The sequence below is a fragment of the Pholcus phalangioides genome, unplaced genomic scaffold (assembly GCF_987345545.1).
Source record: "Pholcus phalangioides strain wild (caught in Gottingen) unplaced genomic scaffold, Ppha-v1.0 ptg000013l_1, whole genome shotgun sequence".
NCBI classification, from domain to species: Eukaryota; Metazoa; Arthropoda; class Arachnida; order Araneae; family Pholcidae; genus Pholcus; species Pholcus phalangioides.
In genome coordinates this window covers 35,976,032-36,001,659 of record NW_028301606.1, presented here as the reverse complement: position 1 = coordinate 36,001,659, position 25,628 = coordinate 35,976,032, and the positions used below count along the sequence as shown (strand labels likewise).

The 25,628-nt window shown below is 34.1% G+C and overlaps 1 protein-coding gene across 3 annotated transcripts in view; it reads left to right on the top strand.

The window, feature by feature from the left end:
- The window catches only part of LOC149079002 (kinesin-like protein KIF13A), a 144,217-nt gene extending 119,341 nt beyond the window's left edge, over window positions 1–24,876 (top strand). For 2 of the 3 annotated variants that reach the window (XM_089241253.1, XM_089241252.1), the window contains 10 exons: window positions 451–628; window positions 2,542–2,610; window positions 3,596–3,717; window positions 5,146–5,346; window positions 6,615–6,784; window positions 9,392–9,911; window positions 10,067–10,298; window positions 12,152–12,346; window positions 16,397–16,576; window positions 18,839–24,876. In XM_089241253.1, coding sequence (XP_089097379.1) covers window positions 451–628; window positions 2,542–2,610; window positions 3,596–3,717; window positions 5,146–5,346; window positions 6,615–6,784; window positions 9,392–9,911; window positions 10,067–10,298; window positions 12,152–12,346; window positions 16,397–16,576; window positions 18,839–19,002 — 2,031 coding nt within the window. In that variant the 3' untranslated portion in view covers window positions 19,003–24,876. The remainder of the gene's footprint in view (window positions 1–450; window positions 629–2,541; window positions 2,611–3,595; window positions 3,718–5,145; window positions 5,347–6,614; window positions 6,785–9,391; window positions 9,912–10,066; window positions 10,299–12,151; window positions 12,347–16,396; window positions 16,577–18,838) is intronic. The other variant, XM_089241254.1, reaches the window with a different exon arrangement.
- Window positions 24,877–25,628: the final 752 nt, after the last annotated feature.

Here is a 25,628-nt window from a genome sequence, read left to right as displayed (position 1 = left end):
AAATTAATTATTGATATAATAATATTAAATTAATTATTGATATAATAATTAAATTAATTATTGATATAATAATCAAATTAATTATTGATATAATAATTAATTAATTTTTTGAATGATTCTTTACGACCTTTTGATAATACATTTTTTTATGTTTTTTATTCAAAAATTGTGAGGCAATGAAACCATGAAAACAATTTATGTGCACACTGTATTTCCAACTATTGACACAATGTAAGGATTAAATGAAATGGTTGAGCATTTTATGTATTATAAAAACGTATAAAAGTGCTTCCCTTTCTCTCTCTCTCTCTGTCATAAAGCAAAGTTTATTGTACATCAGTTGTGTAAATTTATTTTAATTTGTTACGGTGTAAATTTATTTTAATTTTCTACGATGCAAATTTAAAAATCATAGTTTGTAGAATTGAAATCAAATCATTATCATTATAGATTATGCATATGGATAATCAGTCAAGCAACCTCGAAGACCAGTATCGTGCTGACTCGGCTTGTGATCTGAGCGCTCATTCCTTAAGTGGTCTTTGTCCTCGAACTTCCTCCTCTTACTCTGATTTTGGTAAAGAAACTAAGCCATCATCAAATTCACCCATGAATGGTATTGGTTTAGGTATGGCTCTGGTTATTTATAGAAAATCAACATTTATTCCAAACAAGTTTTTATGTCTGTGAACGCATGAAATTTACTTTTGAATTTTAATGAATAACATAATATCTGCTTTGGTGAAACAAAAAAATTTTACATATTTTAACTAATAATTAAAAGCTCAATTTTTAGAAGCAAATATGATCATTTCTTTTTTTATGGATGATCATACTAAAGAGAAGTATTATTTTTACTTTGAAAATATCGCTAACAGATGTAAAGCAAAGTATATGTACATTACCTATTGGGAAAAGCGATGCAGATCTTACAAAACTTTTATTGAATTTATATATTTATTATCAAATGTTTATCTGTTTGAATGATTGAAATAAAAAAGGAAAATATATAACTGCACTATATTTGAATACTTTGCACTATAACTCGGATTCTTCACACTATAAATTTTATAAACTAGCCAGATGTTTAAAATTTGTGTTTAACTATAACCAAAGTAATTATTTAATAATTTTGATTTGATAAGTAAATAATTAACCATTCTAATTCATTTGCTCTGAACAGTAAAAGAACATTTTTAATGAATCAATTAAACATTATGTGAATTTATTAATTCCTGACAATTATTAGTTAGTAATCTTAATTCATTATTAATCAACTGTCACATTTTGATCAATTATTACATTTTAATATCAATTTTTTTTGTTCTTGAAGATGTGTACTATCAGACTATTACTGAACCACACATGCACCTCATCCATATTCCTGAGCAGAATTTCTAACGAATTGGTACATGTTGGAATGTGTTTGTATGTGTAGTGAGAACCTGACATGAAGTTTGTTTCTGTGTAATGCTTGTTGCGTGTAGTGCTTCCATCTGCCATCAATTTCACTAACTATGAGTGAAGTGTAATGATTGAATAATTGTATTGTTGTAGGCCTGTACTATTAGACTATTAGTCCAATACATGGAGGTGTTTAGGGAGTTGTCTCCCAAACGTGAACGTGGTGAAATAGGGTTATATTTGGGAAGCCTAGGGCCACAACTCACTATAGTGATTATCTTTTTATTGATTCACACAAGAAGCAAATCATATCACAGTCACTATGTAGTAATTTTTTTTATCTTTGAAAAACTTAATTAATTGACGATTAATTTATTTATATAATGGTTTTTTTGTTAACCCTTCAGCTGCAGCAACGCAAATATCACATTTCATGTATTCTATAAAATTCTGCAGGGTATGCTATTATTGCATTGTTTTTGGATAGCGGATAAATATCCCGTTATTTTATACAAAAAAAAAAACCACCTGTGGCTTGTGAGGTGGTTACAATAATAATCTTTACAAAAACTCTGTTGAATTTAGCATTCTGGAAGTAAAAGTATCTGTTTCTTGAAATAATAGATAAATCTGCGAGTAAGAGATCTCTCAAAGTGAAATAACCATCTCTACCGAAGAGGAAAATTGTTTACGGGGGATTCATGTTAAAGTACATATTAAATTGAAATACACGAGAAAAAACGAATTACAGTGTTATAATTGTGTTACTGATGCGTGTAAGGAATTTCACTCTTGGAAAATGTGTTTTTATCACCACAAAATTTCCTGTAGAAAATCATCATTTAACAATAATAAACTACCAGAATCAAAAAAAACCATCCGGATTCTATTTGTTGTTTATAGGGAATACCAAGAGCAAGAACCAATTTGAGAATAATCTGCTTAATTTTTTTTTAAATTCATCAAAACTTGTGTGAGATCAAGTGAAAGAAAAATGGGATCAAACGACAAATAAATCTCGGAAATGAAAAAAAAGATCTGCAAAGCTTTTCCCTGCTGAAGCTTGTTTGTAAGTGTCAAGCTCTTCTTTGCATTTCTTGACTTTACTCTCTTTGCTTCTTTTTTTTCTTATTTCAGCACGACCTACATTCTTGAACCTCAATTTCAGTCTGAACTTGAGCCTCCGTCAGGCCATCTCTTCCAAGTGTATGTGTTTTAACTCACTCTGTTTGCTTGCCACTCATCCTTAAATTATTATTATTATTTTTTTTTTTCGGTTTTTTCCCTCTCCTAGGTTTTTTCCTTACTCTTAGATATTTTTAACTTCAGATTTCTTTTCTCCATGTGTTATTGAACATTTATTATAAGTTTTAATCAATGAATTTTCATATTTATGTACTTTCGTTTTAGTTTGACGTGAAATGAACTTTTTTGGCATTCAATTTTTCACATTTCTCCAGTTCATTCTTAACTTACATCATTTTTCATTTTCTGAAGTCTAAAAAATGTTTTTACTTTGTTTAATGAAAAAATTCTGTTTATTTTGCATGATACATAGAAAAATTGATATATTTCTTTTGTGTACGGGCATATATACGTAGGTTTTTTATGTGAGTTGATTTAGCTAAATAATTATTGTCTTTAGCTGTACTGGAATTTCATTTTCTCATGAGTACAAATTATGAATTAATTTGCAATTATATTCTTTCATAATGCAATATTATTAAAATTGAAATGAAATTTTCATGTGAATTACATTGTTGCATGTTGAGCATTTTTGTAGGGGGAGTGAATTAGTTAATTAAATTATGTTTGATCCAATTTCAGTTTTATTTCCATACTTGAAAAAAATTATTCTTGACACAAGTGAAAGAGCATTAAACAATATAATATAAATTGTGCGTGTACAATCGAACCATGGAGGAAAGGGCACATAAATGCCCTGACGAGCTCCATGGTCAATAAGAAAAGTTTGGCAAGAACAACTAGTCTTAAAATAGTAGTCTACAATATTTTTGTAGTATTACAACAGTGGTATTGTAAATTATTAATTTTTGGCTTTGTATGTACTGCACTGACTATGAAAGTTAACATTTAAAATGGGATGAAATGTAATTTTTTAGTGTCTCATCAAAACAAAATTTTCTTTCACAAGCATTTAATCGGAATCTTTTTTTTCATTTATCAACAGCACCTTCAATGAATGGTGTGAGCCCTCAACCTTCTAAGACAGTGAAACCAATGAGGACACTTCTGGAAGAACAAACTCACAGGGAAGAAAAACCACTTCTTGAAAAAGAAGAGATAGAAGAGGTAAAAAAATATTAATTTGTTTTTTTAGTGTGTCGAAAAAGTGGCTTGCGATTATAATGGAATAGCAAGCAAACATATTTAGTTATTTTTGCAGGAGATTAGAAGGAGAGATGTTAGATGAGAGGCATTTTTGAAACAGTGAAACCGGTCTTCTTGAAAAGAGTCAAAATATAGTCCAATTATTGATCACTGTACTTCAATGTGCACCATCATTATATATGTTTATACAATAATTTATAATTGCACTGAACAACAAATTTCGGCAAAATTTCTCCTTCATTCGAAACAAAAATAGTAATTTCTTATATAATTTGGTGTGCTGAACACAAATTTGACCATAAAAAAGCTGGATTGGCTATGGTTTTCTCTGAAATTGTGCATTTAATACACATAGTAACACAATGCAATACATTGGAACACAACATAAGTAATTAGAAAACAAAATAAGTATATAGAAAAACAACACAATGTTGTTGACACAATATAGAAAACACAACACATATATGTTACTGCCAAATCCCAAAGTTGGCTAGTGCAGTTGATCTGCCAATTTTTTAATTTTGGGCTATCGCTGGGCTTTGGCTGACTCTTATATGGATCACTAAGATAATGATATTCAGATTCTTTTTTTTAGTCGTTAGTATTGACATAGCTATGGCTAATTATAAATGGCCATAGTTATCACACAAAAAAAAAAAAAAAATACTTCAACGTAGCGATGATCCCAAATCATAGGGATCAATATATATAGGGCCTGGCAAAAGCCTGAATTTTGGACATTGGCTGGGTTAACTGGGTCAGCCAGTTTGCGAACTGGCCAACTTTGGGCTTTAGCAGTAACATATACAAACTTCACCAATATGTATAGGCACAAAAGTGACACATATAAAACACAACTCAACAAAAATACATAGAAATGTGTAAATTTGTTATGGCACAATAGTTCATTTATCAGCATCTGACACAAACTTTGTTTTGCATTGTGCTTTTACTGGACACATGGAGGATCTCTGATAATTATCCAACAGTCAGCCAGCATCGAGATTGACCTTTTTCCCCCGGTAACATTATTCTACTTTCCTTACCACTTTTTCACCACACAAAAAAAGTTCACTTTTCAACTGTTAACAGGGTAATATCTCAAAAACACAGCGAAAAAGTTTTCTTGGTTCTTGATGTCCATGTTCAACAGGTCGAAACCATTCAGAATCATATATTCTCATGTCAGATGCAATTTCATTTTTGTCCAGTGTTATATATATATATATATATATATATGTGTGTGTGTAGTGATTGAATATATATTAGGTAACAGTAGGTCGAGATTTTTAAAAATGTTCGTATTATTATGTTTAATGTTTTAATGATTTTAATATTTTGATGTATGACCGAAACATGCAAACTGATATTCTCGTGTTTTAAACGTAGTTTGCAGAGGAAGAATATGAAAAAAACCAAAGATCTGCTCCGGTACAGCTTAAAGCTCAGGAAGCGGAAGAATTTTGTGAATTCATGTCACATAAGGGAACAGAATCAAAATCTGAATGCGTTACAGAAACTCAGAATAATGAAAAGGAAGAGCAGAAACTTCACAATTCGAACACTTTTGAGAGCTTAGTTGATCTTCAGGTAGTTCATGCGATTGAAAATTTCGGTTGGAATTTATATAACTTTTTTTTTGAAAATCAAAGTTTGACTGTGTGTGTTATTTCAATTGTTCATATAGCATGAGGAAAGTAATGCTTACTAAGAGGCATCAAAGAAAAACCATGAATGGTCTATGGAGTTAAATTCAAAAACTATATTATCAAATTTTTCAAAGCGACACATGGATTACTTGACTTATTGAATGTTCTGAATTCATTCATGTTTTTTCCTTTTAAATTTTGTGCATGTAATCTGCAAATGTAAAGAAAGACGTCCTCTCCTTTGTTAATACAATATATATAGAAAATTGGCTGCATGAAGAGATATTAATGTTTAGGAAAAGAAAATTCATCTCTGCCCTCACAGAGACTCAAACCCTTGTCTCTTGTATGCCAGACAAGTACTCTACTCCTAAGCTATGAAAACAGATACATATATGCTCCAAGAAGGGAATATTCTATGCTGAATGGCTCTGTGTGATAGACAGCAGCAACATTCCACTTATAGCTCATAAATGACATCAAGGCCACCAGATGGTGATGCATATGTAGAGAAAGTCGTCCTCTCCTTTGTTAATACAATGTGAGATGAATTTTCCTTTCCTAAACATCAATAATTTCTTTACACATCCAGTTTTCCGTGTGTAATGTAATTGAATTCTAATTTCATGAATTTAAAAAAAAAATACTGTGTGGTCAGCATATGCAAATTTCTTCCACTGAGAGATAATTAAATCTTAGCCGAATGAAAGAAATTATTGGACACATTTTTGTACAAAATATTTTGATTCTTTTCTCACCTTTTTTGGATATCTATATATTTAAAAAAAATGTTTTTTACAAATTATTATTTTAATATTTCTATTCAAACCTCAAGAAAAAAAGCTACAGAGAGAAGAGAGATAATATGCTATCTAATATGCTAATATTAGATAGCAATATGCTAATATTAGATAGCAATATGCTAATATTAGATAGCAATATGCTAATATTAGATAGCAATATGCTAATATTAGATAGCAATATGCTAATATTAGATAGCAATATGCTAATATTAGATAGCAATATGCTAATATTAGATAGCAATATGCTAATATTAGATAGCAATATGCTAATATTAGATAGCAATATGCTAATTAAATAGCAGATGCTAATATGCTAAATCTAACCCACAGTTTATATGCAATAAAATTCTAGTGTAAAAGTGCACTATGTTTCTGAGAAGGAATATCAATTTTCTTACTTCTTTAGACCAAAGCTGGTACACCTAGTGTGGTGTCTAGTGGCTATGGATCTCAAGGCCTGTCGGCAACACCACTGTCAATGGAGGATACTGCATCTCTCGGGAGTGTAAGCGTTGATGACACACCTGATAAAGAATGTACAGAGGAGGACAAAATGCAAGAGAATGCTAATTTAAGGTATTTCTTTTGTTTTGTTAGAGATAAATCTCTTTTCAAAATTAAATTTTTATTCTCATTTCTCTATTGTATTTGATGAGCTCCCTCTCAAATTTTGGAAATTATTATCAAAAGGCAATTGGTAAAGTGGATAGATGAGAATAATGTATTGTGAGATAATCAGCATGGGTTCAGGAAGGGGAAATCATGTGTAACTAACCTCCTTTGTTTCTATGATGTGACTAAGGCTTTGGGTGTATATTGTTTCTAGTTCTTGTAATTGCATTTTTAATTGGGTTTCTGTATTGTAGAAATATGATATCCATGTATGTTACGAGCATCTTTTTTTAGCCACCTTATTGGGCATTTTGCCTGTTGTGGCCTTGTATTTATATTTTTATTTGTTCTGTAAATATAATATACATTCAATATTATTTTCCTATCGAACCTGTTTATAACAAAGTAACAAAAAATTGCAAAACTATTCATTATATCTATAAGGCATTGAAAAATAATACATATAAAGCAAAGTGAACCATATTTCCATGCACAAAACTCATTTTTTGATCATCTGAGTATTCTTAAAATAAAGATTAAAATGAAATATTTAACAAAAAGTTAAAATCATACGTGTTAACGATATGTCATCAACAAAAATATGTCAAACTGTTGGGAATTTAGCAGAGATGTCGTTTCAAAGTATGAACTGCTCATCAATTCAATTACGAAATAACTACTTTATTATAAAGAGATTAATGTAATCACATGAAAAACACAATACAACCATCATGTCTATCGACTAACAAGCTACTCTATATATATTGGCAGGAAAACATACATGACCTACTTTCTCTCGCTGCTACATCAGTGCCGCCACACTTGAGTTACAGATGAGGTAAACAGTGAAGAAAACATTACACACAGTAAATATCTCAACACAAATGTTCTTAGTTTTTTACTGGATATGATCGTGGACGTTAAATGTTTTTCCATTTCATCTAATGCTTGAAAATATATACCTTAGTACACAAAATAATTTCTTAGGTTTTCCAAACTCAGAATGGCTGCTCAGTTTGGAATATTTTTTAGTCAGGCAACAGCCTCATCTTCTTCACCACGTAATATTGTATCATTTTTATTTTGAATTTCATCCGTAATGTCTGCAACCTGGGTTTCCACCAGCATATCCTCTTTAGCATTTGCATAATCTTGGAAGTTAAGTTCAGCAGCAATCACTTTTGGGTTCAGGTGATTCTAAGTTTCATTATCATCATTTTCATGAAGTGTAGAACTCTGAACATTTGATTGATTTCCACCATTCCTGTGAATATTTTGTCCATAACTCAGATGTCTCCAACAATTCTGAATAGTTAATTTCAAAATATCATTCCAAGCATTAGCTAGCATGAGACCAGCTTGTCATACACCAATTATATAGCTGCTTCTCTTCCCACACAAAAACTTTTCGGTGTATACTTCTTCTTTAAGGTTCTTTATTACGCCTTAATTTAAAGGCCATTTACTCATACAGTCATGCAGCATACAATGAATAGTGACTGATTTCAAAATAAGCTTAGCGTTGTGAGATGTGCAGTTGTCTATGAAAAGCAAAATTGTTTGTTTCTTAAGACTTACCCCTTAAATTTTTTAAGCAATGGATAACGTTTTGCCCTTGGATATTCTCGAAAATATACTCACACACGATAACATCTCCACAATTAGCATCCAAATCGAGTGACACAGATGCAAGGTGTTTCAGTGGTTTTATTGTTAAGAATAAAAACCATTTTTTTCTGATAAGGTTTTCTGGAGGCTTGACAAAACAGAAAAAAGTGAAACTAGGGGATTATATAGTACTGAAAAAAGCCTAATAAAATGCCTTCCAGGAAAAAAAGGCATTGTCAGTTGTAGCTGCATATTGTAGGAAGGTAAAATTTACCGATAAAGAGATTTACATAGGATCAAAAAAAAAAATTGAGACAATTCATGGAATGGATTTTGCTGAAACCGGTGTTCATTATAAGCAATCAGAATAACACAGATAATAACACTGAATTTCTGTTGGAAATTCTTGGGACATGGAAAAACTTTACAGATATTAGGAATTTCCACATAAAACATTCATTATAAGCAAGCTTGACTGTATTTTAAATTCACACATTAAAAATAGGTTATTGAATAAAAGTTTGTCATTTTTTCAGTAAAAATTATTTATTTGCTATCAATTTATTTATGTGCCATGTGATAGAGGTTATAAATATACATGTTGCAATCTACTACCATAAGTCTAGCCTTCTGGCGAAATGACTAATTTTTTTTACACATTTCCTTGACTTCGGACACTGGCCGCTTTGCAAAGACACTGGACTTCACAGTTTATACTGAAAACAAACATTCAATAAGCAGTTTTATCCAATTTTCCATTGAATCTGAACAGAGCTATAAAAAATCATCTATTTAACTGGTTCGTCCTCCTATCTGTATATGAAAGTCTGACTGTACAATATAACCTATTTATTTTTCCCATAAAATCAAGAATATGCATACATTTTCAATTATCTTTTATCATTTGATTAGCCTTGCAGTGTTTTTCTTGTTTCAGATATTTTACTTTTTTACTCTTTTCAGCACAAGTTCGTTGAACACTGCTGGAACATCCGATATGCAAAGCAGCGTAAACTCCGCAGAGATAGATGATGTAGCTTTGAACAGCTCAGCCTGTTCAGAGATTTTCGAGTTGACCTCAAACATAACGACTTCTACCCCAACAAAAGACTACAGTCCCGAATTAACCGGAAGTGAAGAAGACACTGCTGTTGCAGATCTCAGCCTCGAGCAGAAAGATGTGCCTGATATTCCTGAAGAGGATGGCCAAAAAGTGACAGAGGATGTTTGCAGTGGAAGTACTGACGCTCTAGAAAGAAACCAAAGCATTTCCTCAAGGGACAGTGTGCTATCAATGGAAGATGCTGAGTCTCATACACTAGTTGACATGAGGTTTCAGCAGAATGTGTCTGACTCCGCCCCTGGTCTGTTACAGGTCAGAAATGAGCGTCAAGATCTTCTTATGCGATCTGATGAAAACCTGTGTGTTAGTGATAGTATTCTTGAAGAAGGAACTGAAATTGCAGCCAAGCCAAAAGAAGAGGTTAGACTGTTTTTCACTCATAAACTTTCAGGCAAAATTACCATAATTTCGATTTCATTTTATCTTTTCCTGGTAAATATTCAAGATTGAATATAAACATGGAACTCCAAAACTGTTTTTTAACTCTTTTTCTTTTTCAAATTCTTTTTATTCAGGCTGTGGATTCTGAACCTAAGATTAGAGTTGTGAAGAGGCGCAAAAAGCCAACACAACAAGTAGCTCCTTGTCATAGAGCATCCTACCCTTCTGCCCAGGTTTCTCGAAGCAAGAAAACGAATTCCATCAGGCAGTTTCATAATAATGCCATAGATAAATCTGAAGAGTTGAGTGATTCTTCAGGCACAAATGGAGATATTTCTGCTAACAGAAGCTCAACAGAAGATTTGGGTGTGTATTTTTGAACTGGTTTTGCATATTTAGCTGTAGTGTTTTGGCTGATTCGCTTTAATTATTTTCACAGATATTTACATTACATCCGTTCTAACTTTTAACAGTAGCGTGCAAAAGTTCACTTCAAAAGGTTATATGAAGAACAACTAACATTCACAAAACTGAAAACAAATGTTTGCCTTTTTTTCTCACCCAGCTGTGGGTGTGTGAGGTCAAACAGGCCTAACTCTGTGTAAAGTGGATTCGTCCTCTTAACCTGTAAGAACATCTTCATTCCTTCAATAGCTGTGTTCAAGGAGGTGGTTGTTTGCAGCGCCATTGAAAACATTTGTGATTTTGGTGATAATTTTTTCTGATGAGGAAAATGAATCAGTATATAGTAAGCCTTAATACTTGTTTCATATGATTTTTAACGTGTCTCAAAATTTTGCTTCAGAACCAGTTATGCTGGTTCTTTTGACCATCATTAGAAGTTCTGACAAAGAAATTTGGTCTGTCACAGAGAACATGGAAATTCAAGCATTTTCCATCTTTATTTCAAAATATAGAAGGCAGCACCAACAAGAATGTGAATGTAGCACAGCTCGAACATCATAAATACGTTAGGGCCATGCATATACATAGGCCATCCAGAAAGTAAGACTGATTGCATATTCTCGTTATCTTCGCCATTCAAGGTCATTCAGTATCCCCAAATATTCTCTTCAGTTTTCTGTGAGTATTGGTTGCCAAAGTTTATTTCTGCGGATTTTGTGATAAATTAAAATGAACTTTCTGATTAAAAATCCTGCTGACTGTGAAGTGCAGGAAGTTATTCGATTCTTGGATGCTCAGAAAGTGAATCCTGTAGAAATTCATCTTCAATTAAAAGGAGTGTACTGCGATACAATAATGAATGAAAGAAATGTGAGGAGGTGGTATGTAATGTTTAACGAAGTGCAAACTAATGTGCATCGAACGCCCATCACTCATTACAGATGCTTTGCTGGGTGAAGTCAATGGCAATCGAATAACTCCCTGCACTTCACAGTTCACAGGATTTTTAATCAGACAGTTCATTTTAAATTCACTCAAAATCCACAAAAATAAACTTTTGTGACCAATACTCACAGAAAACTAGAGAGAATAGTTTGGGGATACTGGACGACCATGATGATCGTGCGACCTGCTCGGCGAGAATACGCAGTTGGTAATTACCCTCCGGATAACCTTCGTACATACACTCACACAACATGTTCCAACATGTATCATGTGCATGTACGATTAAGTAGTAGTAGTGGTCTGCCGTAGAGTTACAAGGTTGCTAAGCCAGTGAAAAGAGTTTAAAAAAAACCCATTTTGAATAAAGAAAGTTTATGATAAGTTTGAGTAGCTGTGCCTTCAGAATGAATAAAACAAATTTATTTTCCCCATATAAACATTGGGGTTTTATAGATGTTGCACATTTCCTTGGGTTTGAATTTCAACATGTTTGCTGCCAGGTTAATGAGTGGGTTTTCATTTCATCCAAAACTTAATAGCCCAATTACACATACTTATAATGGTCAGGGCCAACCACCCCCATAAATTTAGAAGGTGCCCGAGATCCTCTCTCGAGAAGAGAGAGTTTGAGAGTGTTGAGTTGAGAAGAAACAAGCATGGCGTCCAGGCTGTGTTGTTGTGTTTCAGGCGTTGTTTCTTCCATGTTGTAATGTGTGTAAATAAATTCTTTTCCAAACAGCATGTGCTTATACGTACTTAATTTTCCCATGATGGTGTGATAACTTTTATTTTACATTTGCAATGTGTTTTATTTATTCGAAACAGGCAGATGCCATATTTCATTTCATGTTTCCTTCTTGAATTTTTAGATCATGATGACAGCACAAGTCATAGCTCTATGGGAAGTCGAACAGAGCCACATAACTATGAGATTCCAAGTTGGCTTGTTACTGGTGAAAGTGTCATGATCAGCCCATACAATAAAACTGGAGTGATAGCCTTTGCCGGTCCAACAGACTTTGCTCCCGGTTTATGGGTGGGAATCGAACTTGATACTCCTACAGGTAAAACACACAGTAAAAGGTTTTTGTACTCTATATTTTAGTTTACTCACATGCAGGTTTTTTTTAAATGCTGTATGAATTATGTAAATGGTGTTCCATACACTTTTTAATGAAATAAGTGCGGGAGACAGTATTCATGATGGAACCTAGGGTGGCATTCTACTCAGAGTTTCACAGAAAAAAGTAATTTTGAGACATGCCCAACAAGCACAATGGTCGCTTTGAACATTCACCACACAGAGGGATACAGTTCCATTCAAAAAATGTCAGACAACCTTATTTTTGTTTAAATATTTAATGCATGGGTTAAATCAGTATATAACACATGTAGATTCGATTCTTACCTACTAGTAAAATACATATCTGAGATAAAGAGAGAAAATAATTTCATAATCGAATCATGCACTTTGTTTATTACAAATATACTGAAACGTATGAGATTAAAAAAATTGGACGATTAACAAAAACTATTAAACTATCAAAAATAAGCATAGTAAATAACATACTTTCCACTTTGAATATTATTTGGTAGGGTACCCATGGCTTTAATTACTGCACTGTATCTGCAGGGGAATTCAGTCCACCTAATCAGTTAAAGTTTTAGTAGGTATTTTTTTCCCATTCTTTCCGCAAAAACTAAAATTTTGCTTCCAGATTAGCAAATTTTGTAGCTTTGCAGCAATGTTTAAGCACCTACCATAGATTCTCTATTGAATTTAAATCAGGTGACTGTGATGATCATTTTAGAACTCTCATTTTTTTCTACAGTAAACCTAGACTTCACAGACTTGGCTGTGTGCTTGTGGTCATTGCCTTGATGAAAAATCCATCCTCAAGTTATTTGAGTTGTACTGTAGGGTAACATATGGGCCTGTGGAATGTGAATATACTGTTTGTGGGTCACATGATGCTTGCTATTCACATTAAAGGACCAGCATTGGATGATCCGAAGCAGCCCACACCGTTACGTTACCACCACTATGTTTAACTGTGGGAAGCTGATATCTCCTATTGAATTTCTGGTTTACTGGCTGTCTAATATATTGTTGTTCACTCGATTCAAACATTTGGAACTTGGACTCATCTTATACAAATACAAATGCAAATACAACGCCACAACAGGCAAATTGCCCAACGAGGTGGCTGACCTAAGAACACCATGGATCCCCGAGCCCTTTTTTACCCTACCTACGAGCCCTACCTACTACTACTACACCACACATGCACCCCGCCCACAACCCCCCGCGGAACCCCCCAACGAATCGGTACATGCGGGAATGTGTGTGTACGTGTAGTGAAACCTGACGTGAAGTTTGTTCCTGTGTAATGCTTGTTATGTGTCGTGCTGCCATCTGCCACCAGTTTTTTTCTAACTATGAGTGAAGTGTTATGATTGAATGATTTATCGTTGTAGGACTGTTGCTCTCTGTGGCGAGACTTTTTAACGGGGAGATCGGCTCGCATTTGCGCCTTGAAGTTGGAAACCACAGAAAACCAACTTCAGCCGACCACCACTGTGGGGTTCGAACCCGGATCCTCGCATCGCGAGTCCGTCACTATAACCACTCGACCACCACAGTGGCTAAGAAGTGGCTGTAAAGAATCTTTACCTATTTGTGCTTCTGAGCGAAATCACAAGTCGTGCCTTTTTATTCTTAACAGAAATCAGCGGTTTCTGTGTGGGTCTTTGACCAAAAAAGACGAGCTTCATAAAGATGTCACTTGATTGTACTCTTCCTCTGAAGAGTGCAGTGGAATACTCTTCTTTACCAAATGTTGTGTTATCAAGCAGTCAATTGTAGAGCACGTTTTTCTTGGTCGACCAGAACTGAACTTTCTGTTTACTCACCTTTACCCGCACTTGGAACCGCTTCCAAACCATTCCATATTGTCAATTTTGAAACACAAAATTTTAGAAATAGCATTGTAGCTTTGTCCATCTTGGATAAGTTTCATAATCTGTTCTTTTGTTTCCAGAGACATTTTTCTTTTATGAGGCATTTTCCTCACTTTTAAAATTGTGAGCGAAAAAAAATTGAATTAAAATAAATTTCAAAACAGTTGCAGAAACAAGAAAAATTCGCCCTGTCTTTTTTTTTAGCTTCGAATGAATTTGTTTTGGGGAGCAGCTTATTATATATCCTTTCTTTTCCTATAAAATTTAATCAGTAGTAATAGTTATGTAGATAGATTAAATTTTATAGGTTCATACAACACCATTCTGATATCTGCATGATATGATTTGCGTTCCATTTCAAAGGGAAAAAAACTGATTTCCTAATTTTTTTTTAACGCAACTGTATGTGGTTTGTGCATTATGGAAACTCAGTACACTTTAACATTGTGACCTCATAGATAATGGATTGTCTGTGGTAGACTTGTGGCTTAGTTATCCTGCTCACTGTACCTAAATTCACTGGATTTTCTTGTGGTGCCACATGAAATTGTTAGTGAACAAGACACACAGTGGATTCTGTGGAAGGTTTTGAATCACTGTCGCAACAGACAAGACAAACACACCAGGAATATATGTGAGGATTCACGCACCTGCCTTTCATTTGTTGTTGTAAACTGTGCAACGGCACCCCTCGACTCCACTTTGGACATCTGCTTTCAGTTTTTCCGATTTTGAATGGGATTGTGTACTACTTACATTTTCATTAATTATATATTTTTTTGACATAAAAACGTCTTTTAAATCATCTGATAGTACTGGGTGTATTAGCAAAAAGTTGCTGAATGAAATCCTTTAAATGCTCATATCTCAGAAAGTATTCAGAATATATCAGTGTTTTTAATGTCTGCTGGTAAATTTAGTTAATACAAATCCAATGATACCACTCTTCTTTTCTGGATCCCTGACCCTGTGGCCTACTTTCGTAACAAAATTGTTTTACACTATATCTCAAGAGGTTTGCAACCCAAATAGAAGCCAATGGTGGTGTCTGATAGGCATTTTAAAGACAAATACAATGATGTAATTCTTGTTTCAATACCTCTCTTGGTCTGAGCACCAGGCTCACGGCCCGCTTTCGTAACGAAATTGCTTAACACTACATCTTGAGAGTTTGCAACACAAATAAAAGACAATGGTATCGTCTGTTAGATATTCCAAAGACAAATCTGATGATAGTGATTTCATGATGTCAATACCTACCACATGATCCAAGGCACAAAGACGTATTCACATCAAAACTTGCTGCAGTGTCTACGACATAGCCTACCCCAATTTTTTTTTTCATTACTGAAAAACTCGAACATGTAACTTTACACTTATCTGCCACTTTGAGTGGAATGTGGTCCTAGATTCCATTATAAGTATAGTTTGTCTCTTGATGGGTACTATCACTCTTCTTATTTCATTGAAACACTTTTCAAACAACCTAGGCCTATACAATGTGTTAATGAGCAAAATCGTCTGAATTTCCTTGTTTATCAGATAATAATATGAAAACTAAAAGATTGATCAGTCTGGTTGATAGGTATAGAGGTTTTAGACTCTTTGCTTGATACTATGACGTTATTCAAAAAATCAGTACAGTGCAGTTGGCTCTTTTTTATGAACTCAAATAGACTCTAACGATTTGTTTGTAAAATTTCAAATGGTAGAGACGTTCGAAGACTTCTCATATTTCTAATCAACAGACTTTATGTTATGCCAAGGTGTACTTAGGAAAATAAGTTCTGTTGTTTCTACAGAGAATTGAACCCAGGACCTCTTGCACACCGGGCAAGTTTTTGGCTCAATTCCCAGTTGAGATAATAGAAATTTTTCCCCAAGTTCACCTCGGCATAACATCCAGAAAGTCTGTTGATTTGATGTGTCATTTGTTGGCAGAGAAAAAATAATTATCTATCTGTACTTTTCATATTGTTTGGGACCAGAGAACAAATTCATAAAAATATGTTCATAAAATCAAGTGGCAATTATATAATTAAAATAATGATTACTTATTCAATTTATTGTTTTTTTTAGTATAAATGCACAGGTCCCATGTGCATTTGGAAAGTGAGTTTTAGGAACAATTCGTTCTTTTATTTTGTTTACAGGTAAGAATGACGGGTCTGTTAATGAAATCAGGTACTTCCAGTGTAAACCACGTTTTGGTATATTTGTCCGCCCTGACAAGCTAGTGATAGACAAACGAGGTCGAGCCATGAGAGCAGCCAGGCTATCCAATCCACCTTCAAATGACAGCAACCTACGCAGGTCGAGGAGTAAAGCAGATGGTAATTATTGACATTAGTATTAAATCAATTTTTTTAAACAGATATTATGAATTGATGTATGCTGCCCATGGAGCACAGAACTAGATATTAAAATTAATGTATGTTGTACTTTGTATCTGCTGACTTTTAAGGTTGATGGAAAATTTGGTGGTATTTTTGGTAAACACTTTTTCGGTAAAACACTTTACCAAGTGACCGGGGATTTAATAATTCCTTGCAGTGTTAGCAAAAAGATTAGCAAAAAACCAGAACCAGTTTAATGCATATAAAACTGATACAGCTATGTGCATGATTCATGATCGTAAAGACGTTCAATAATCTTCGCCTCAAGCAAAATGAGAAATTTTGTGTTCTGCTAGAAAAATCCTTTGCTGAAATTTTGCAAAAGAAAAAAATCAACATATTGCAGAGATGTGTAAACTTTTTTTTTGAGCCTGCAGGCCAAGTATATGAGTTACTCATCACTTGCTGGCCACTGGTTTAATTGTTGTGTTTGTGTGGATTGATGTTTCTTTTTTGTAAACCTTTTGCAGGCTTTTATCTCTTACTAAGCTCTTTGTCAACCAGCGTTTTTGTTCCCCCAAGGTCTAGGATAACAGGTCAATGAGTTGAAACAGAGTTTATGAGTAACATTGATAAATCAAAAATTGACAGAGTATCTAGAATGATGAGAGGTTTTGGTGTTTCTTTTGCCGGTGCTGATCTATTTTTTCCCATGTCTGTTTTTTTGCGAACAATTTATTGGCATACATAATAAGTGCCTAGTTTGTTGATCAATTAAAATGCTGTCACCCTCTGCAATCTCCCCAACAGTTTTTTTTTTTCAAAAGTCATTCTGCTTGAGCTGATCTTTTATTTGAAGGACAGGCTACCAGTTTTTCTGTATATTTTGTATTAACAAGTGTAGAGTACATCTTTCTCTAAATATTTGTCGCTATCTGGTGGCTTGATGTCATTTACAAGCTATAGCTGATTGCCGTCACTGACCATGCACGGTACCATTCAGCATATATATGTGTGCTGCATTGGTTAAATATGCTATCTGTCACTATAGCTTAGTTGGTAGAGCACTCAACCGGCATTCAAAGAACCCAGGGGTTCAAGTCCTGGTAGGGGCATAGATGAAATATTTCCAAAAATCAGTATCTCTACAAATAACTGAAATGGTTCTTAATTGGTCTTGAATGGTCTTGAAAATGAATGAAGTTCTGACAATAGAAGATGGGTTCAGTCATGAAAGTGCATAATTATTGCATAGATGCACAATTAATATTACAGATTATATTACAAACTTATTGAAGTTTTCATACCAAATTTACTTACTTTAGAAAAACTGACCAATCTATGTTTGGTGGATTTTGCTGAGTATTTAGACTCCGTCAAAATGTATTTTAGCTGCAAGGCCAAAACCGATGCCTTTCTGTCATCGTGTTTACAGGAAAATGTATTTCATCTGTCTAGTACTTTAAAAATGTCTGAATAGTTTTGACACTGGTTTCTTGCTCTTTATACCCCACTTATTTCATATTGTCATCTTCACATGACTTTGACAGTGTTAATTTCTTAACGAAGTTGGATATTTCGGTAGTATGATCTATTCTCACATCATCTTCTATAGGAGCATAATCTTCTGCCAAAATCATCTTAAATCACTGAATTTGATGACATCAATTTTTTTCTCTTTGTGATCGAGAGTGAGGATTACTAGAACTGGGGCCATATTAAACAGTATGTAATCATGTGTGAAATATACTAACGCAACCTGCAACACATGATTTCAGATTCTAAACTAGCATCAGAACTGCCAAACATTAACTAACTCCAATCAAAAATTTCATTCAAAATTAGCCAAAAGGTGGATTGATTTTGCTGCCATCTAGTTAGCATAATTTGAATTAAAATTGCAACTATTGGTGTCTGTATAAGGTTTTAGCTCAATGGAACAAATGATGAAAGTGGTGTCTGTGAGGGGTAATCGTTAAGCAGGGGTTTGAGATACATTATTTAAATAAGCTTTTTGCCTGGAAATTTTTATTTGGCTGTAAAACAGAGGTGACTATTGAGAGCGGTTTAACTGTACATCAATACCAGGACAGATAGATTTTGACAACTATGAAAACAATCTTAATCACGAATGCACCCAAACTGATTAGTTCAAATTAATTCCAGTGGATTGATTAAGACTGATTTATAACTTCACCAGAGAACACAATATTTTTACTCTTATCATTAGATGACAGATTATTATCCTTTTTTATCCAGGTCTTTTTCCAGTTTCCGATGCCACAATCCGTAGAAGTCAGAGCAAAGCCGAAGGACTGTCAACTGCTGGAGTTTCGCGGAACCATTCTTCGTCAATCTCATCCAAACAAAGTCGAGATCCAAGTTTAAGAAATCGAACTGCTACTTTGAAAGGGAATAAGTGAATGAAAATGGTCTTGTCGAGAATTTGAATGATTGAAATGAATGAATGCGATTTGAGAGAAATATAGTATATGTAATAAATAGTCAGGCGAATTCGTCCGTAGATGTACGTGTTGCCATTTTGACTTCACTGCGTGGGGGAAAAAGTTTCAAACGCAGTCGGCATCCAGATGTCCACAAACACACATCCATCCACTGTACTAATCGAAACTTGTTAAGCATGGTATCCATGGAAGACTTTGGCCTGGTTTTGTTTTTTTAGCATCACTGGAGGAGAATTTTATACCTCGTATGAAAAAGATGATTTGTGAAGGTAAAGGGAACGAATAGCTTTAGGTACCTCCCCCCCTACACTCCATCACCTTCTCTTATTCCCCTCTCCTCAAATTATATACATTGTGCACATTCCATGTTTGATGTAAATCCTTTTATGTATTTTCATGTGAATAATGTATTTTGTGGTCATTCATTTACTGCTTAAAAGTCTTTTTTCCAAGTCATTCACGAAAAAAAGTTCCAAAAAAAAGTAAATTATAGCTTTTAGAAAGTCTTTGTGATAAAAACATAGTTATATTTTTAATCTTAGATTTCCTCTAAATATATATAATATACATGAATGTATATGCAATGTTTGAGTATTTTGCCACTGAGCATTCATTTTAAATTATAATATTTGCTTTTTTGATAACCATCTTAGATTCATTTCATGTGTGATTGTGCTTTGTATGTGCTTAGATTTGTGTACTCTTGAAGGAAAACTAGTTCCCTCCAGTATATGAAATGATACAGTGGAACCTCACTTTCTTAAAGGGATGCCTCCTAAATTTCACCTTCATCTCCCAAACTGCTGAGAAGTTCTCAGATCTCCCAACTTTTTACCATAATTGAAAAACCCTCAACTTAATGAGCATAATTCGTTCTGTGAATATGCTCATAACCCAAAACCTTCATATATCGAAATCAAACTTTCCCCATGAGAAATACTATAAACTCAAATAATTCATTGCACAACCATCCCCATACCAACTGCAATTCTTTTCAAAGGTAAAGTGCAGGTTGATTTAGTTCTCACGTTATTGTTTTCTTTATATATATATATATATATTGAAGGCTCGAGTATTTTCAGAATGACACAAGGGTTTCACTTTGAAAATCACCTCGTGCATTAACACTAGAACGACAGAAGCAATCATTTTGATCACAAAGCTCCTTTGACATGTGATTACACTCAAACAGTTTATCACGAGTTGTTGAAATCTCAAGACTTCTCATCTTGTTATGTATCTTTGAACTTTCACACCATTGGATCCACTGGTACAGTGTCACACAATGTAGACTTTCCATTTTCTTACAATTTGACCCATGGACGGCTCCAGCCTGGAAGATGAAACGATTCTTATCATGTTTTTTTTTTCATGCTGAACTCGCTATGGGGGGGGGGGTATCAAAAATCCCAGAGTAGGGGGGCTGCATAGGCGGAGATACACTTGGAAGTCTGTGGGGCCACGTTCATTATTGCTGGGGGACACGATGATGTCAATTCATATATACATTAGATCAGTCAACTCCACCTTTGATGCTGAGGGGACGCACATGGGGGGCTGCTGGATAACATGGAAGATTTGTCATTATTTTACCACATACCATGCTTTTCACTGAGCAAAAAAAAAAAATTCTATAGTTAATAAGCAGAGAAAATCTAAGTATAGAGTACTATGCACACACAAAATTGAAATTTCTGCCAGAAGTCAAGAAATTTTATTACTCTACGAATGAGCATCATTGATGTTTTAAACAAAACGACTTCATTCAGCGCAAATTGTGATTGGCATCAAAAAGCTCTCTTACGTATATATTTCACATTTGCTCAGGATTACACTGCTAATCATTGCTTTTTCCATTCTACACATGAAATCTTTGCAAATTTCTCAAGCGTATTACACTTCAAACCTTGGACTGCCAGGTGAAAATGAAGCCACGAATTGCAAGAGCTAAAAAAATCATTCAAACCTTTTAAGTAGAAAAACACAGGGGTTGTCTTTGTCATAACTAGCCCCTTTGCCCAAAATTCCAAAAAATTAGTATAAGAACAAGGCTTTATTGCAAAAATACATCGAAGAGACTGAATGGGTTCTGTTTCAAGAAGATTCTTGGTAAAGAAAAAAAATTATGTTGATTTTTTTTGTATTTGTCATTTGAGGTAGTTCAAAATTTGTGTCGTTCTAGTGTTAACACACAACAAGAGGATGAAACAGTCTTTCATGGGCATGTACTAAGGGTGTTACTCCCAGTCATTGACATCTTAACAAATGGGCCCACATTTTTAACAAGAGCTATTAGGCAGCTATTGAATGTATACTGTCATATCATTATTATGATCAGGATGTTGGCAACCTGTAAGAAGTGTGAGTTATTCAGATTTATACGTTTTGGTGGCCATGTTGCTTAGTTGTGTTGTGCATCTTGTGACAATGTTCAAAGGTTGACTGCAATAAAGTGTTTTTATATTTGCCAGTGATGGTACAGTAACTGATGATTCTAGTAACACTAAAGATATATATATATTAAGTTTTTTAGCATGCTGTAAGTCAAAGCACCAACCAGGGAAATTAATATTGCATGCATACGATCTTCGTCAGTTTGTTACAGATGAAGTACTGTGTCAACCTTTCAGAGTAATTCTCCAATCATACCTTTGAAGACCGGACACGCCCCGCTTCCCATCTCAGAGAGATATCGAAGCATTCCCGAAGGATGGGTGTATGCGGAAAGTTTATTATAAACAACAAATACCGAATCCAATCATACCGAAAGAAGCCATATAGATGTCTATGTAGAGTAGTTAGCATTTACAAAAAAAAGAGTGGAAGATAGATCCATTCTCATCACTACTGTCTCTAGACAGTTTACAAGTTCTGCAGAAGGAAATAACAACTGACCATTGCTGGCAAACATGAAGACACTATTGGAGTCAACTTTTGAGCATTACTGCCACAAGATGCATAACACGACTAAGGCAACATGGCTGCCACAAACACATAAATCCGAACATCATCTGATCTCGTGCTTCTTGCTTTAACTTCTTGATCCTAACACAGTATAACGTATACAACATTTCTTACAATTTAGTCTTTCATACATGACCAAACTACGACCTAAAAGAAATTGTTTTATTTCAGTTTCTGAAGTTCTGTGTAGGGTTACATGGAGACAACTGGCATTTTCTCATACTTCCGATTGCCCCTGTGGCACAGCTCAATGTTGAGGGAAAAAAATTAAATTTCCCCAAAAAGAAAAAAAAACCTGCACCTATTCAACTTCTTGATGGCCAAATTGGCAAGTTAACCTATGTGTTTCATGATCGTGTGTGTGTCTGTATTTTCAGTTCTGGTGGCAAGTTTTTCTACCAATTCTGGTTTGAGTGTAGTAAGGACAAATAAGTTGAGTGATAATTGGCTGCTGTTTATATTGACTGGCAATAGTTGGCATGTTACTTTTTTTGTTACGATCAGCTGACAAATGCATTATAATCTGAAGTTTCTGTGGGTAATTACGAGTGTTAGTTGTCAAATCTTCATAGATAGAACTGGGTGTTAACATGCTGGGGGGGGGGGGGAATTCGAAAAAGTGGTCATTCATAAAATCTAAATGTATTTTTTTAGAACAGTGGTTCTTAACATTTTGTGTCCGGCAGACCCTTTGTGCAAATAAGATGAAGGCCAGAGACAACTTCACAGAATAATATTTTCAGCATATAATAATGCAGGGACAATAATTTACTTGTTTTCTCATCCAAGCTCACAGGCCCTCTGAAACCACTCCAAGAACTACTGCTTTAGAAGCTAATCCCTTCTGCAGAATTTTCAGAAACAAAGAAATGCTCACTTCTCTCATGCTCTTCGTTGGCCTAAAATTTATCGCTTATACGTGATGTATCAAAGACCATTCCAGCAATAAGTTTTTACATCCTACTGAAAAAGCTAACTATAGAAACTATATCTTTCCCTGAGATTTAGGCTTGAACATCGCATAAGTTAATTTTTCTTCTTAAATTTACATACGGCCGTGATTCATTTCAATAAATTTTTTATATAAACTGAGGTTCCACTGTTTTTCACTTGGCTTTGCTTTCAAATATGTAGAGTGTAAATGACAGAACAGCATTTAATCAAATTGGAATTTAGCTGCTCGAAAATGTAAAAGGTAAAACTGCCATTTATAGGTGAATTAATGTATGGGTTATGTTCGCCTATTTTTGTGGTGCCAGTACTGAAATTACTGGATGAACTCTCTTGAATGAATGGCAGCATATATATATACTGTCGATATGCATTTGAAAGGAATTTAAAAATTTGGATTATCAATTGGACGAATGATCTGAGAATTCCAGCAGCTGCTATAATGTAAGAAATTTCACACTAAATATTTATGCAGAGTGTTTACATTTTAGCTTTACAATAATTCCTTCTGTGCAGGAATGGTACCAAAGAGCCCCTCCTGATTGGAAGTCTGTGCGAATGGGCAGAGGTACTAGATGAAGTTTTCCAATATTCCTAACATTCCCAGTGTTATAAAGACGTACTTGAATTTAACACGATAAATGCTGCTGAATTATATCAATTCCTTTAAGACAATTTTGATGATGTTTTTAGATCGGTAAGTTATGGTGCAGGAACTTGGCTCTTTATCTGCAAAAGACATATTTTGTGGATAGTGGTCATCATAAGTCTAAAATAAGAATGACCATTCCTTAAAACAGCAGTTCTCAATCTTTTTTGACTCGCAGAACACTTTTTAGTCTATAATTTCTATAGTGGAGCGTGTAGGCTTCTTTTTTTATTTATCCATTTTAATGATTTATTTTATTGTCCTGGAGCTGCTGCAGAGCCCCAACTGCTCTGTGGAGTACAGGTTGATAACCCCTGCCTTAAGGGGACTTAATACCCTTAACATGGTGAAACACTATGCTCTAATAGAAATATCATTAAAAAATAGTATTTAACCATTGATTTATTTCAAATTTTCTACACAGATTCTTGATTGTATGTGCTATCCTATAATGCTGGTAAAAAGTTTTACATATCTAGGATACTTGCATTTTTTTTGAGAATTTACAAAAAAATTCTCAAAAAAAATTAATTAAAAACAGCTTGCACACGTGAAAAAATACCATCACAACTATGTAATCGGATTAAAATATTGATTTAAAATAAAGAAAACTGTTCAGTTCATGAAATGAAGCAAAAGGTTGAAATTACATTGACTTAATCTTAATTGAATTTCAACATTTAAATTTAAAATTCAAGTTTTAATAGAAACTAAACCATTTCCTTTATTTTGAATCAATATTTTCATTTAATTACATTGTTGTCATGGTATTTTATCATGTGCACAAGCTGTTTTTAATGCATTTTTTGAGAATTTACAAAAAATTAAGTATCCTATAGTCCGTTTCAGGTTAACTTTGCAGTGGAGAGAAAGGTAGAGAGTGTATTCCTTCACCGCAAAATAAAGTTCCCATAAATCGTAGTTTTATGATGATCATTTATACAGAATATTTCAATTTTTTTAATGATTTTGAAAAAATAATGAAAAAATATTGTTTTGAACCGATGTTTCTTTGTTTGAAATTTTTAAATTAGAAAAAAATATTTTTTACCATTATCCAAAAATCTATAGAAACCACAACATTTTGGTGTGGTACCCTAGAAATCGTCCATACCTTACCAAGGCTGCGCATCGATATATTTGTTAAGAGGCTTTTGTTGCCATAGCAACGAGCGATGAGGTTCCCTCGTAGCTTCCTCTTCACTGCAAAGTTAACTTGAAACAGACTATAGATATGTAAAACTTTTAACCAGCATTATAGGATAGCACAGACAATCAAGAATCTGTGTAGAAAATTTGAAATAAATCAATGGTTAAATACTATTTTTTAATGATATTTCTATTAGAGTATTTTCACCATGTTAACGGTATTAAGTCCCCTTAAAAGAATGCAGGCTTTTATGGATGGTTTCATCAGGGAAAAAATTTCTGCGCTAATAGAGTTGTGGTCTGATGAGATTTTTCAAAAGTCATTGTTGAAACTGGGAACCATGCCTGTTTGATAGTTCTTTTTACTATTTTTGACATTTGCCTACCTCTGAAATTTTTTTTTAAATAGCTTATCGTTCAGTTGGATCCTGTTTGATATGGAAGGCAGCTACAGTGACTATTACGCGCCTCCCCCCACCCAAAGCAGAATATGCCAAAAACTATGACATACGTCGTAGAACAATGTCAGGAAGAATTTTAAGAAAAGACCTCTTCTTTGCATAGAAGACATTATAAAGGAATATTCACCACAGAATATTTTTAGTCAGCTGAGGGTTCATTGCAGAACAATGCAAAATGTTTTACTTTGAGGATGGTTATGATCAATAGGGGCAGCATATGTGCGTAATGAGAAATATCAATGCTTCTTGAAGTCTGTGCAAGTGTGCAATCCAGCTCCCAGGGACGTCGTGGTGAGTTGTCCATATTGATTATTCCCTATTTCAGGGGTGGTGAACAGCAGGTTGCATCTCACACAATAAGAATATGTGTATCGCAAATCTGGTTCCTCATGATTTTATGGACATACAGG